Genomic DNA, 15,142 nt, shown 5'->3' with positions numbered 1-15,142 from the left:
TGTTTTCTTTTTGACTTGCGAGCACGTGCTTTACGCGTTATTTGACACTGACATATTACCTCATACACAACCATGACCCACTATCACCAAGACTCTTAAATATGATATCTTTTGTCAAGCACTCACAAATTGTTTTTTAGAAGTATCGCAATGGCAGCTACTCCCAATAGACAATTCAAGAACATTTGTGTGCTTTCCGGTTTTACCTATGGCAAACATAAAGAGTTCGTTGAGGCAGCCATAGATCTTGGTCGAAGCATAGCAGCGAGAAAATTACACTTGGTGTATGGAGGAGGTAATCGAGGGTTATCAAAAATGGTCTCAGAAGCAGCTTTTATCAGAGGAAGTCAAGTGTTAGGCATCATCCCAAGAGTCCTAAAACCATTGGGCAGTTCGTCTGACTCATCAACTGGAGAAGAGTTAGTCGTCTCAGGTATGCAAGAAAGAATAACTGAAATGCTTAATTATGCTGATGCTTTTATTTTCCTTCCAGGAGATCTTGCAACACTAGAGGCACTTATCACACTAGCATCTTGGGCCCATCTGCACATCCACCAGAAACCTATCGGTTTGTTAAATGTCAATAACTTTTATGATGGCTTTATCGCATTTCTTAATCATGCAATAAAAAACTATTTCATTCCCGCTAATGTGAAAAAACTCTTTATTTGTGCTCACACTGCTAATGAGCTACTTGATATGTTACAAGCTTATCGACCGGAGCCAGACCCCTGGACCTTTGTGTTGGAGCGTCCAAATAATGATGGTAACAGTAGCCGCAGTAAGAAGTACAAATTAGATTTAACTCTCCGCCTGTAAATATTTTCTTCTGTGTTGCACCACCCAGGTGATGTCTTCTAAACTCTACTTCTTTCATTTCAAACATTGAGGACAATGTTTCGTTCTGGTTGGGGGGAGGGAATAGTCGACAATTGTGAAATTTTGGTTAAGTTTTTACTAATTTTTTGTTGTAGAAACTAACTGTTGCTAACTTTTTGTGTTGAAGATGGCTGAATATGGAGTGTAGTTACTCTAGAAACGCATCTTCATTGTTTGAAAAAAAAAATTCAAAAAAAAAAAAATTCAGACATTTTCTTTTTCTTTATTATGTGTTTATGTTTATTTTTCTTCTTTAATTTCTCCTCTATAAATATACATTTTCCAACTTTTGAGTCGAAGATGGCTGAATATGGAGTGTAGTTCCTCTAGAAACGCATCTTCTTTTAAAAAAAAAAAAATCATTTTCGTTTTCTATCATTTTACGTGTAACTTTTCTAATTAGTTTTTATACATCATTTTCACATTTCTGCATGCATATTTTCCTTTCATGTTTAGAATAGGTTGGGGGGTAGAATGATGTTTAAAAAAAAAATGTGTGATTTGTTTTAACATTGGATGACATGATTAATTTCAAATTTTAGTATTTGTATTATCTTTGGTCTTAAGTGATGTTACGCTATGTTTGCTACTTTACATGTTGATGTCGGAGACAAATGTGAGTTGCTTGAAGGAATGAACATGTCATAATAAGTACCAAGTGAGTTTTTGAGCCTATTATTTTTCTTGGAGAATAACCCTTTTGCCCACTCTTTATACAGCTTAGCAGTTTATTATTTTATACACGATCTCTAAATTACTTTTGAGTTAACCCTTAAAAAAAAAATTGTAAAATAAAAAAAAAGAGAAAAAAGAAAAAGAAAAAAGAGTGTGTTGCTACATTTGGAGGCCCATCTAACTAGTAGATATGGAAGATTATTTAGAGCCCTAAAAGACGATGGAGAGGCCATCTTTGATCCGTTTGAGCCTTTCAAGCCATCCCTTTTATTTAATATCCATAGTTAACCCTTTTGAGCCTTTAAAAAAAAAAAAAAAAAAACCTTTTCTTTGTCAACTTATTATCTTGACCCACTCCGATTTGGAGTATTACCCGATATCTTATAAGTTCCATCACCTATTTATGTTTGAGAAAATGTAAATAATTATTTTGTTCAGTGAAGTTATGCCAAATAAAAGCAAAAAAAAAAAAATAATAAAAACAAAAACAAAAGTTGTTGTTTCAAAAGAATAAAAATAGGTGAAATCCACCTTGCAACTTCCAAAAAAAAAAAAAAAAAATTCTCTGCATTTTTCTCAAACATACACTTTGTTTTCTTTATTTTCCTTCTTTGTTAGCCATGTCCCTAGCCTACGTTTCGTCCTAATAAAAGTCCTTCTTGATTTTAGGGAACTATAGTTTGAAGTAGAAGCTAGTTATATGGGCTAAAAAGATGTAGTGATGCATAATTAAAAAAAAAAAAGATAAATAAAGTGGGTTGACTAACATTTTATTTGACTTGAGATCGTATTATTTCTAAGCTGAGGGCATATTTATTTCATCTTGGTGAGAGCATGTGATATCACTTCTTTATTATTTTCTCTCTCAATTACCATTCATTGGAGTGACTATTTTTATTGGGATTAATTTATTTGTGAGAGTGTCACTACTTCCAGTGAGATTTTGGGGTTTGACATGTCATTCTTGAGAGTAGCTAAAACAAAGTCTACTAGGCTAATTCATGTGGATAGTTGATGTGGGTGTGATGTTGCTTTAGACTGGAGATAATGCTTATACTTTTATTTGATTGCTATCATTAATCTGATGGAATAAATACGAGTGTTTCTATTAAAACAAAAAAAAAATTATTTTGAATTTGAATTTTGTTTTCGCTTTATTTGCTAGGGACTAGCAATAAGCTGGTTGGGGGGTGTGTTGAGTGTTAGAAAATGCATATTTATAAAGGAGAAAACCGTCATTTTACATTTTAAGTCTTACTAACAACCCTTACTTTTATATATTTAACCTTCTTGTGATTTAATTACATGTGTTTTATTTTAATTAAGTATTTTATGTATTTTAGGGGCATTATAGTCATTTCACAATAAAGGAGAGATCAGACGGCAAAACGGACATCACTTTTGAACTCAGGACGGTCGAAAACCTTAGGAGGAGCATAAAAGGAAAAATGACACTATTCACATGTACGGTACTATTCACGTGTACGGTACTGTATACGTTACTGTTCACGACACTGTTCACATAGACGGATGATGACGTGGCATTGACCGATGATGTGGCATTGACTGATGAGGTGTCACGATCCTGTTGGACCAAAATTCTTATGTACTGTTGATGGTGACGTGGCAGCATATCAGTGGACGAAAAATCTCGCGTACGGTGCATGTATCACACAGGATTATTTTCAACCAAACCGCGTTACTGTTCATCCGGGTCAAACCGCGTTACTGTTCAAAGTCGGGTCAAACCGTGTTACTGTTCATCCGCGTGGTCAAACCGTGGACTGTTGACTGATGACGTGGCGCAATCCTGAGCGTCCAAATTGTTTTTAATCCGATGGCCATGATTTACTCCATGTATCTATAAAAAGGGGGCCTCCCCCCCCTAATTTGATATCTCTGAATCCATTTTTGGACTCTGTTTTCTGTAATTCCCTCTCCATCTTGTATTTTCTTTGTATTTTAATAAATTCCTATTTTGCCCCTAGTTCAATTATGAGTGGCTAATTTTCTTTCAAGCTTGGGTTGAAGGTGAAGTCTCAACATGTGTCATGGGCTTAATTTGGTAAATTTATTTTCTCTTCCCCTCTAGTTTTTGTGGATGTTTTGACTTCTCGTCGACAAATAATACTAATCTTGTCTAGATACCGCCTTGGTTACACCGGCTCTCTAGTATAAGGTTATTATTATTTGGCACGATAAACCCTTAGCACCATATTGATTAGAGCGTGGTTCATGAGGTGTGGATTCCCCCCTCATGATTTAATTGGCATTAATAAGGAATATTTAGCCCATGATGCATGTTGATACGGATCCAGATACCCAAGTACGTCATTTCAATATAATTCTCTTCAATTTATTCTCACCATTTCAATACCAATTTTAGAATTTATTCTCTCCATTTTAATTTAAGTTTTAGCATATTCCAATCATTTCCACCACAAATCCAATCACCCATTCACAAAATTAATTCTACACAATTAAAATCCACCTCCTCGTGGGATCGACACTCGTCACCATTAATCTATACTACAACAGATTCGTGCGCTTGCGAGTACATTAAAATTTGCACAACAATTATCTCCAATCTCTTAACCCAAGTGTATCCCAACACTTACAATCTTTTAACTTGATTTTACAAAAAAGATTACAAATGAATCTCTCTCACACAATGTGTTTGATCACAAGTGAAAGCTCAATGTGTGAATGAATGAGATGAATACAAAGATTTAAAGCTCAATGAAAGTTGTATTCTCTATATTTTGCTCAATGATGATCGTTGGAATTCTTCTTGTTTGAATTGGATTGAGCTTATTTATAGTTGGAGCTGAAAAACTAGCCGTTATAGATTGTCTGCACGAAAACGGTTCGCCGTTAACCATTAACGGTTAACCGTTTAGGCTGGTCAAAGTTACCGTTGGGCCAATTTTCAAATAAACGGTTAGCCGTTTAGGCTTACCCTTTCGCCGTTAATTTCCAGAGACCTGCGAAACAAATTTGGTTTAACCGTTCTTACTAAACGGTTCAAGGTTAGCAATCTGGAAATAATCGGTTAACCGTTTTCAGTAAACGGTTCACCGTTAGTTTCCAGAATCATCATTTTAACAATACTTTGCAGAACATGCTTTCTGGAAATTATCGGTTAGCCATTTTTAAATAAACGGTTAGCCGTTTGCTACAGTGATTGCTACAGTAACCTACACAGTGTACTATTTTTCAAAATTACAGTTTGACCCCAAAACTGTACTATAGCCCAAAACGTTATGAAACTTTGCAAATAGGTCCAATTTCAGAATTTCTAAATAATACTTTGTTAATCCCAAAACTTTCTGAAATTATGTTATAGCCCAAAATGCTATGACACTTTTCAAATAAGTCCTTCACCAAAATTTCAAGCAATACTTGTTTGTTTCAAAGTTTTCAAAATGCTTTCAATTAAACCATAAACTTTGAAAAACAACCAATTTCATAAAATCATTTTTCCATTAAATATGAAACATTTATAATGTGAAAATAATGATTTATTATTTAAAAAGAATAAAAACAATCAATTTCATAAAATCATTTTTCCATTAAATACAAAACATTTATAATGTGAAAATAATGATTTATTTAAAAAGAATATTAAATAATTTGAGCTTAAAAGATTAATAATTCTTAAACTTATTTGTTATCATCAAAATCAATATTATGGAAACATATATGTTAACAAATGAATCCTTCAATATATAAATATATATCAATTTAATCAAAATCATTGAGCAACTCAAACCAATTAAAATCCGTTTGGTCTAATTTGGAGCTCAAAATTTTATTTAATTTCGAAAATTAGCTAATTACTAGCTTGCACATGATATGTGCAAAATTTATTTATGACAAAGTATATTCCCAAAGTAAAATTAAGATTTTAGACCATATAATTGTCAAGAAAATACTTAAAATTAAGGCCTCTCAGATTAACAACTAGGCAACACCCTCTCTAAAAAAAGATCTAGCATTAGCACAAAAATATGTATAATAATAACTAGTTATAAGCCTAAATAATCTGAAATAATGTTTTTGGAGGCGACAAAACGCTGCGTATTGGATTTTTCACGTTTGGTTGAGCTTGACCCTCTCTGTATAAATAGTCTCTTTCGATGTTTCGAGCGCCTCTTCTTTCGCTTAAACCCTGGGACCTTTGTACGCTTCATTAGCTGCCACAAAAACCCTAGCCTCCGTCCCCGCCACCACGAAAATGGTACTGTCCCTCTCAGGCACAGCCCGTCTGTAATTGTTCAATTAATTCATTTCTAATACGATCTGTGAAGTGATTTCGTTTACTGATTGTTGTGTTTTTATTTGCATTTGCAGACAGGAGAAGCAGTGAACCCTAAAGCTTACCCGCTAGCAGATTCTAATCTCACAATCACGATACTGGATCTCGTTCAGCAAGCTGCCAATTACAAGCAGCTCAAAAAGGGCGCCAATGAAGGTTTCCTTGCTTTCTCTCTCTCTCTCTCTCTCTCTTTAATTATTCTTTTTGTCACTCGTACGGAAGTATTTATGTCTGGTTGTATAATACGGTGTCGTTTTTGGTTGATTGTTGCTATTTCAGCTACTAAGACTCTTAACAGAGGTATCTCCGAGTTTATTGTGATGGCTGCTGATACCGAGCCTCTGGAGATTCTTCTTCATCTTCCACTGCTTGCAGAGGACAAGGTACTTTGACTGCTTGCTTTTTAATTTATTTGGATTTTATGTTTTGTGTTCAGAAGTTATCGTGAAAGTGTTAAAAGAAGGTTTTGAACTCTTTTTTTTTTGTGTGTGGTGGAAATTACTCTATACAGCGTCTTTATCGCTTTTTACATTTATGATTTGTATATGATCAGCTAGATATTTCTTGTTTGCATGACTAGGATCTTTCTAGGGAGATCCTAATCTCTGTAAAGTAAATTGTGCAAGTTGAAGGTTATAATAGTCATGTCTTAGTTGGTGTGCTTGAGCACTTCTTTGAGTGCAACCTGTCTCTTAAATCAATGCTTAATTTCAGTAAGTGGCATCACTAAAAGCACAAGTTATGTTGGGCTTAAGGGTCATCCCCCCCCCCCCCCCCCCCCCCCACCCCCCCCCCCAAAAAAAGCAGACATTTGAATTTTAGATCAGTAAACTGAAGTTTTGCCTTCGAAAACATCTATGGATTATTTTGAAAAGTTGGAAAATGGTTACTTTGTTTCAAAAGGGCTATTATATCTACTGTTTATAATCCAATGGAGAAAGAATTACCATATACAGTAAGGCAAGTTATATTTTGTTCATGGGAAAAGGTTTGACAATATTTCTGTCTGTTGCTTGCTGGATTATTATATTATCAGCTACACAAATACACAATACCTATTCCGTTCTGTGGAAATTCGTGTACAAACTAATACGATAAAGTAATTGTAGGAGTTATATTGGTATTTGTTCAATATAATGTTTTCTTGTTGGAAAAGATTTTCAGGGGATGATTCTTTTGAAATAAACAAGAATTAGCTAAATTCCATGATTCTTTTGGAACACTTTCTAGATTAGAAAGAGTCTTATAATTGACTTTCACATTTGCTTTTCATGTGTTTGGATTTACCATGAGCATGAAACTAAATGAACTTCTCATTTGAATTTTGCAGAATGTTCCCTATGTTTTTGTCCCTTCAAAGCAGGCTCTTGGCAGGGCATGTGGGGTCACAAGACCTGTCATTGCTTGCTCTGTGACCTCAAATGAGGCGAGTCAGTTGAAGACTCAAATTCAACAGCTGAAGGTACTCTATTTTAATTTGGTGTTATCAAGAGTTATTATTGTTAGCCACTTCTATTTTTTGTTTTATCTTGCATTCTGACTTTTGCTTTCTGTTGTCAAAATGCAGGATGCCATTGAGAAGCTCTTGATATGAATATAATGGGATTCATATTCGGTGTGATGGGCCTCTTTGATGGTGGTTAGAGGCTTTGACTGATGGTGTAGTTGTGCTGCTTGGAAATCTTCTATTATTAATCTTTGTATTTTTGTCTTTTATGTTTTCTTGTCATGCATTATGGGAAAGCTTTTGGAATCATATTTACCAGAACCTGCAATGAATGAATGATGCTACAAACAATGGTTATAACTGTGTTTAATGTGCTCTGTTCTCTGGTTAGATATTGTCGTAAAGATTACCGTTGAATGGATTAAATGAACTTGAGCAAATCTCTTGTATACTTTGCAGACTGTGCCCCGTGAAATTGAGAAACCATTTTGGTTTTTTGTCATTAGAGGACTTGTTCCAAGAGCTTTCCTCAACATATGACATTGTAGTGGTAAGTTACAGTGTTATCAAGTTGGTTCATAGTAGTCTGTGTAATTTGCAGTTGGAAGCTGCTTGTTTCAGCATCACCTTCATCTCGTCTATGTTGACTGTTGAGGTTAATTTTCTTTTTCAAGTTGTTGGTAATCATCAGATCATCAGGGCGGTGGTTAGTCAAATACTTGTATGTCTACAAACACTTTGCCACATTAACGTTTTAATTGAATATCACTATGGCTTGATTGTTGTCTGTCGCGGAAGTGAATGATGCGATTGCGGTAGCGTTCACACAGTATGAAAAAGAGTTGACATGAAAGGTCACCAAGCACAAGCGAGAAGTCAAGCAGGAGAGGGAAAGGAAAGAGACCGGCAAAATAAATAGCACCCAGGTGAGTACCTGAATTAGTTAACTAAACACAACAAAAAAAAAAAGGTCGGCCTAATTACAAATTTAGAGTTTTCACCTGTGAAGTTGTCGACTAAGTTAGCCACTTCTAGGCAATCTGTCTCCACAATTACAGAGTGCATTTTTGCTTGTATTGCAGCCTGTATACCCCATTCCATTGCTTCAGCTTTCGAGAATCTTACCTCTCCTCTAAAAGCAACTGTCATCACTACTCTACTATTGGAATCTCTCATTACAACTCCCAGTCTAGCTATCTGAGCTTCAGCTTGTTTGGTTGCATCGACATTAAGCTTATAAATGCCGCTAGGGGGAGGATCCCACTGCTTCTTAAGCTCATTTGGCTTTGAAACAACAGATGTTTTCCCAGGCTCTTTAACCCTCTTGAAAGCTTCCACCACTACCTCAGTTTTGGATACCGCCACTAAAGGATTCAGTTTCTTGCCTTCAAAGATCATTTTATTCCTTTCAGTCCAAGCCACCCACCAATACGCCACCAATAACTCCATTTGAGTTCTTGACAAATTCCTCCCTAACTCCTGTATCATGCCTAAGATATCCTGATGTGTGATATCTTGAAATTCTACTGTAAAGGAAATTTGCCTCCACATTTTTTGAGGGCCTTTGCACTGTAATAGTGCATGTGTAACAGTTTATACATCTCGTTTACAAATTTGGCACACTAAGGTTGGCAAGATCTTCTTTTTCTAAAGGTTCTCTATTGTTGGCAACAGATTCCTCACTGCTCTCCACAAGAAGATTTTGATTTTCTCAGGTAGATTTAAGGTCCACAGATCATTCCAGCATTGGATACATTATTGGAATAGCTTGGGGAATTATAAAACTTTAGTTGAAGGGCTATTCGATAGCTAATTTTCACATAATAAAGCCCTTTCCTGTCAAAGTGCCATAGCACTTCATCATCCTTATCTTCCTTTGGCAGTGGAATTTTAAGCATTGCCTCTGCATCTTCTCTTGAGAAATGCTGACGGATTAGACCTTCATTCCATTGGTTTTCCGGACCAATCACTTCGGCAACTTGAGCTTCCTTATGAAGAGTTGATGGAAAGACTGGTTTAAAGCTCATTGGTTTAGGAATCCAATTATCTTTGAAGATCTGCACTTTTTCTCTGTTTCCAACCTCCATCTAACCCCTTTGTGTAAGATTTGTCTACCCCACAATATGCTCCTCCAAATGAATGAGGGGTTGCAACCAGCCTTGGCATGAAGGAAATCAGTTTGCTTATAGTATATTGCTTGTAAAACCTTAGCTACTAACGAATTAGGATACTGCAATAGCCTCCACCCCTGCTTGGCTCCTAGAGCCTGGTTAAAGTTAGTGAGATCTCTGAATCCTAGTCCTCCTCTGGTCTTTGCACAGCTCAGCTTCTCCCATTTTGCCCAAAGCATCCCTTTCCTGTCTTTTTTAGAGCCCCACCAAAATCTGGCCATTGTTCTCTAGATATCATCACAAATGCCAACTGGGATTCGAAACACACTCATGGCATAAGCCGGGATAACTTGTGCCACCACTTTAAAAAGCACCTCTTTGCCTCCACTAGATAAGAACTTATATTGCCAACTTGCAATTTTGCTTCCTACTTTAAGCTTTATTTCATGAAAGAACTCCATTTTTTTCCTCCCGATCATGGATAGAAGACCAAGATACTTCTCATGCCTCGAAACCACTTTGAACTGGAATATGTCTCTTATTGCTTCAACTTGTTTTCCTAGAAATTTTCCACTAAAGAACATGGAAGACTTGTCATAATTGAAGACTTGTCATGAGGCTAGAGCATAACATTTAAGGATGGCCTTTAGATGCTTGCAGCTTTCTACGGATGTTTTTGCAAAAATCATGCTATCTTCAGCAAAAAGTAAATTAGATATGGTTAAGTCTTTGCTGAATTTCAGGCCTTGAATAATCTTCCTTTTTTTTGCCTGCATCAACAGATTAGAAAAACTTTTGCGCAAATGATAAACAAGTAAGGAGATAACGGGCAACCCTACCTCAGACCCTTTTGAGGTTGGATTAAGCCCTTATAAGTTCCATTAATAAGCTCAGAGAAGGATGCAGTAGTGATACATTGCATGATTAACTCTATCCACCTTCTTGGAAACCTCATTCTCCTCATTATTTCTTTCAAAAATCCATATTCAACTCGGTTATAAGCTTTACTAATATCTAACTTCAGAGCTACTTTGTCATTCTTCTTTCCTTTACAATACTTAATTTTGTGAAGGCATTCATAGCCTATTATGATATTGTCGGTAATGAGTCTGCGGGGAATGAATGCATTTTATGTAGGGGAAATGATTTGGGCTAAGATAGGTTTTAGCTTGTTTGCAATGGTTTTAGTAACTATCCTGTAAATTACATTACACAAGCTGATAAGTCTAAAGTCAGTGACTTTCCTAGGCTTAACTACTTTGGGGATTAAGGCAATGCAATTATGATTCAAGGGAGCTATATTACCTTGGTTGTTTAGCACATAAAGACAAGTTAAGAGCACCCATACCTTCATTGATTGCCACTGTTTTTGAAATAAAATAGCTGGTAATCCGTCTGGTTCTAGTGCTTTTGTTGGGCACATCTGTGTTAGGGCTTTTATAATCTCTTCGGCTGCGAATTGTTGAGTCAATTGATCATTAATATCCTCTGTTACCAAAGGCTTTAACCCTTCCAACGCAACATCCATCTGAACTTGATTTAGTTTTGTGGTTGAAAATATCTCCTAGAAATACTCACAAAACTCCTTCTCAGTCTCATCTTTTTCTTCAACCCAATTACCTTGTTTATTCTCCACGCACCATATCTTGTTCTTTCTTTTTCGAGCGGATGTTCTTTCTTTTTCGAGCGGAAGCTCTGGAATGAAAGAACTTAATATTTTTGTCCTCTACCTTTATCCAATCAGCTCTTGACCTCTGTTTTCAGTACATTTCCTCATCCATCAGCAAATTGTTGAGCTTTTTTTTTTATTCTGTTGATTTCGTTCCCATCTTCATAGTGCTTGTAGTTTTGTTTGACCTCCTTCAGTTGCTTTATTAGCTTTTCAGCTTCTCTTTGCCTGCCTCCAAACTCCTCTTTACTTCAAAGTTTTAATTCAGCTAAAGAGGTATTGGCTGTTTTGTGAAAATTTTGAACCGGGTTTCCATCATTCTAGTCCTAGCAATTGTACTAATTTTGTCTTACAATATCCTTACATGCATCATAGGCACTCCACATATCTTTATAATGCACCTGTGAGTATGTTCTTCTAGCATATCTCGGCACAAAGCTCATTTCTTTTACTTCAAAAGCCACTGGAGAGTGATCCGATATCCAGGTTATCAAATTGGTTATTGTTGAGTCATAAAAGCTTTTTCCTCATTCTTTGCTGTAGAAGAATCTATCTAGTCTTTCTTCAATCAAGTAGGGTTCAAATCTTCTATTAGACCAGGTAAAGGGATATCCTGTACAGCCTGCATCCACCAAGTTACAATCCTTAATAGCATGTCTAAAGTCAACCACCAAATTAAGATTTCTATTGTTGCCACCAGTTTTTTCATGCATGTGCAATATTTCATTAAAGTCACCAAAGCACAGCCAAGGGTAAGATGACAACCCTACTAGTCTCCTAAGCAGTGTCAATGTGTGCTTCTTTTGCTACATTTTCGGGTGACCATAAACCCATGTACACCTTTACTTTTTACCATTAGCAGTATTGATCACAATATCTATGTGATGGCTACTATAAAAGATAATTTTGAGCTGAACATCTGTTTTCCAACATAAAGTTATTCCACCACTCATTCCATTCCTTCCAACTGCAAAATTATTGTCGAAGTTTAACCTTCTACACTCTTCGTACGTCTGCCTAGACCTTAATTTTGTCTTACACAAGAATAAGATTTGAGGCCTATGCATTTGGAGAATTTTCCTTAGCTTAGACGCGTTCAGGGATTCCCCAAACCTCGAACGTTCCAACTCAAGGTTTTCATGGCTGCCTGTGGGGCTGGTCACCAGCCTCCGCTGATCTTTCTTGTTACATTTCCTCTAAATTCTCCATTACTGCCTTCGATGTCATTTTTTTTTCTAGCATCAGTTCAGTTTGAGGGGGACTAAGCTAAGAATACCACTCTACTTGTTTTGTTGGGCTAATCAGTTTCGTTTTTTTTTTCTCTGGGCTTTTGTATCCAATGTCGCCGCCTGTTATTTTGCTTCCCAATAGCCTAATAAGGTTTTCTGTTTTAGACTTTTTAACCCTTGCTTGCAGCTTCCACTTTCTCCTAGTGGGCTTTTGCCTATGTTGAGTAAGCCCATGATCCGCTTCCTTTTTCTTTGCTTGGCAATGCTTGTTCCCAGGATTTTGCTAGTTTGGGCTCACTGGGTCATTTTTGTCAATTTCCTTTCCTTCTCCAATTCCCTCCCATTTTCATTTTTCATTCCCACCCTTGAACCCCTATTTCGAGGAGTTACCTCCATGTCAATTGTACTTGCTTGCTTCACGCTGCCTATTAGCTGTTGTTGCAGTTCCTCATCTCTTTTCATTAATAAAGATTCGTCTGTTATCGGCACATTGCTCGATATCATTGGATTAATTCTTCAATATGAGGCTCTCCTGACCCATTTTCCTCGTCCGGGTTTTCCTGCAGATTGTTTTGGACTTGGTGTGTTGTGTTGGATCGGGTTATGTTTGTTCGATTCTTGACTTGATTCTCTCATTCTCTACTCTTTGCTTTGCTTTGTCTCGCCCTTTCAGTAGGCGTAGCTGCTTTCATCTAACCTCCGAATGCAAGCTTTTCTTTTGATTGTCCTTTTATACTTTAAGCGTTCTCTATACTGGTGCCTTAACATCCCAAAGCAAAAGCAGAAGTCTGGTAATCTTTCATATATGACTGCTATTGGAATCTTCATTTCATTTTCCGGCTTGATAAATATGATTTTTTTAAGGGATGAGTAACATCTGTAGTGACCCGAGCTCTAGTAAATGCTCCAATACACTCTCCATCTTCATCTGTATCCACCTCTTCCACTGTTCCAACTTTTTCCGCCAGCTCTTGAATGGCTTCCTTGTGCATACACATGATGGGCACATTATGAAATTGCACTCAGAAAGTAACATGAGTGAAGGATTGTTTTTGGACATCTCCCACCCCATGGGTTTCGATAAAATAATTAATGCTCTGTCAAAATGCCAGGATCCTCCCGTTAGTACTATCTTCTTGTCTTCTTCTGTGTCAAACTTGAATAAGAACACGTTGCTCCCCATGCTTTCAACTTTCACATTCTTAATGGATCTTCATACCTATCTCATGGCATATCTTAGGCCCTCTAATTTAACTCCTCTTGTTAGCAGTATTTTCTCTACTAGACAGTTTGTTGTGATCTTTATTCCTTTTGCTTTCATCTTGCCTAACAATGCAACCGTATTTTATTCTTCTTCTTTCAGCGTTATAGCTTGACATTTACGAATAATTTCTTCCGTATTTATGATTTTAAACGTAGCTACACCAAAGCAATAACTATCTTTCTAACCACTTCAACAGAATGCCTTAAATATCTCCCAAAGAAAGAACTTAAGGTTTTGTTTAAATGGAAATTTAGAATCAACCACCCAAACTGTGAGTGATGTAAAGAGTCCTTATGACTCATGTACCTTTCATTCCTGGTTTCTCTTTTAGAGAAAGAGAAGCCTTGGGAAGAAAGACTAGATCCCTTGAGAAAACTTTTCTTAAATCTATTCTAAAATGTCCATTGGGATTTACAGAGAATCACCTGTGAAGTTGAAATTCTAATGAAAAATTAAAGGTTTTGAAGAGAATGAGCTCAATGTATTCGGTTTGAATGATGGGATCGTAATATTGAAATTATAAACTTAAGTAGAATATAATAGAAACATAATAAAATATAAAGGGCTGCATATGAGGATGGTTGGCCTTACGAGAGCCAACGACTAGCCATTGGACAACAAAGCGATGAAATTGAATTTCCATACTTTGAGCATCAATTGGTTTTAACGGAAATATGACAACCTTTACTTCAAAATTTGAAAGTTAAGCATCTTAAAACTTGAGCAATATGATAGATGACTTGTTAATCCAATAAGGACCATGATATATATGTATAAGGGTGGGGCTATTTGCACACTAAAAATTATTTTGAACACTCTATTAATATTTTGTATACTCATGTGCTAAGTTAAAAAAAAATTAAGTTTTACTATCTACACTTCTTAAAATGTTAAAAAAGACCATACATAAATTAGGTAAATTAATTTAATCGTGCTACTCCATATCAGAAGAAGAAGAAGAAGAAGAATAGGCTTTAAAATTATTATTTTCTCATCTAACGATGAATGTTTTATCAATTTAGACTCAAATATTGACACATTATCATTACTCTAATTATCTGAAGAAGAGTAACCATAAAATTTTAAATGACTTAAAATGAACATAATATTAAAATAAATTTACTTACACATCAATAAACATGTATATAAATTTTTTTTATTTTATATATACAATAATTGATTATTAAAATTAATACTTGTATATTATTATTATTATTTTTTTGTTATCTCAATATAATAAGTGAAGGTGTTGGATTTTTATCTTCACACATATTTGTAGTTTATGGAGAATTTGTATGCCAAGAATTCGGCGAGGTGGGTACCTGAAAAAAGGCACTTCGACGCTCGAATTAGTATTTGATCAAGGTTAAAGAGATGTGAATTGAGGAGAAAATGAGTTTTCTCTCCGTCCAAAGACCCATTTCTCTTGGAGATGGATCTCTATTTATAGATGATCAGTGATATGAATTTAAGGTTTTTCTTTGAATGCTCAACCTACTGACATATGTCACCAATTTGATCGTAATGAATTATTCCGCACGTGCATATTT

General features: G+C 35.8%; 2 protein-coding genes across 2 annotated transcripts; one reads left to right on the top strand and one right to left on the bottom strand.

Annotated features, from left to right (window-relative positions):
- The first annotated feature begins 5,626 nt into the window (after positions 1 to 5,626).
- LOC102625613 (13 kDa ribonucleoprotein-associated protein) lies at positions 5,627 to 7,689 on the top strand. Its single transcript, XM_006475766.4, has 5 exons — positions 5,627 to 5,794; positions 5,908 to 6,028; positions 6,152 to 6,255; positions 7,203 to 7,334; positions 7,440 to 7,689. The coding sequence occupies exons 1-5, from the start codon at positions 5,792 to 5,794 to the stop codon at positions 7,464 to 7,466; spliced, it is 387 nt and encodes a 128-aa protein (XP_006475829.1). The 5' UTR covers positions 5,627 to 5,791; the 3' UTR covers positions 7,467 to 7,689.
- Positions 7,586 to 8,870, bottom strand: LOC107176704 (uncharacterized). The gene is made up of 2 exons (XM_015529540.1): positions 8,321 to 8,870; positions 7,586 to 7,641 (listed from the first exon to the last, which is right to left on the bottom strand). Exons 1-2 carry the CDS (start codon positions 8,868 to 8,870, stop codon positions 7,586 to 7,588), a joined length of 606 nt encoding a protein of 201 aa, XP_015385026.1.
- Between the last annotated feature and the right edge of the window lie 6,272 nt (positions 8,871 to 15,142).

The sequence above is a fragment of the Citrus sinensis genome, chromosome 1 (genome assembly GCF_022201045.2).
Source record: "Citrus sinensis cultivar Valencia sweet orange chromosome 1, DVS_A1.0, whole genome shotgun sequence".
Taxonomy (NCBI): Eukaryota; Viridiplantae; Streptophyta; class Magnoliopsida; order Sapindales; family Rutaceae; genus Citrus; species Citrus sinensis.
The sequence above is the reverse complement of the archived record's forward strand: the minus strand, read 5'-3'. Positions and strand labels throughout refer to the sequence as shown.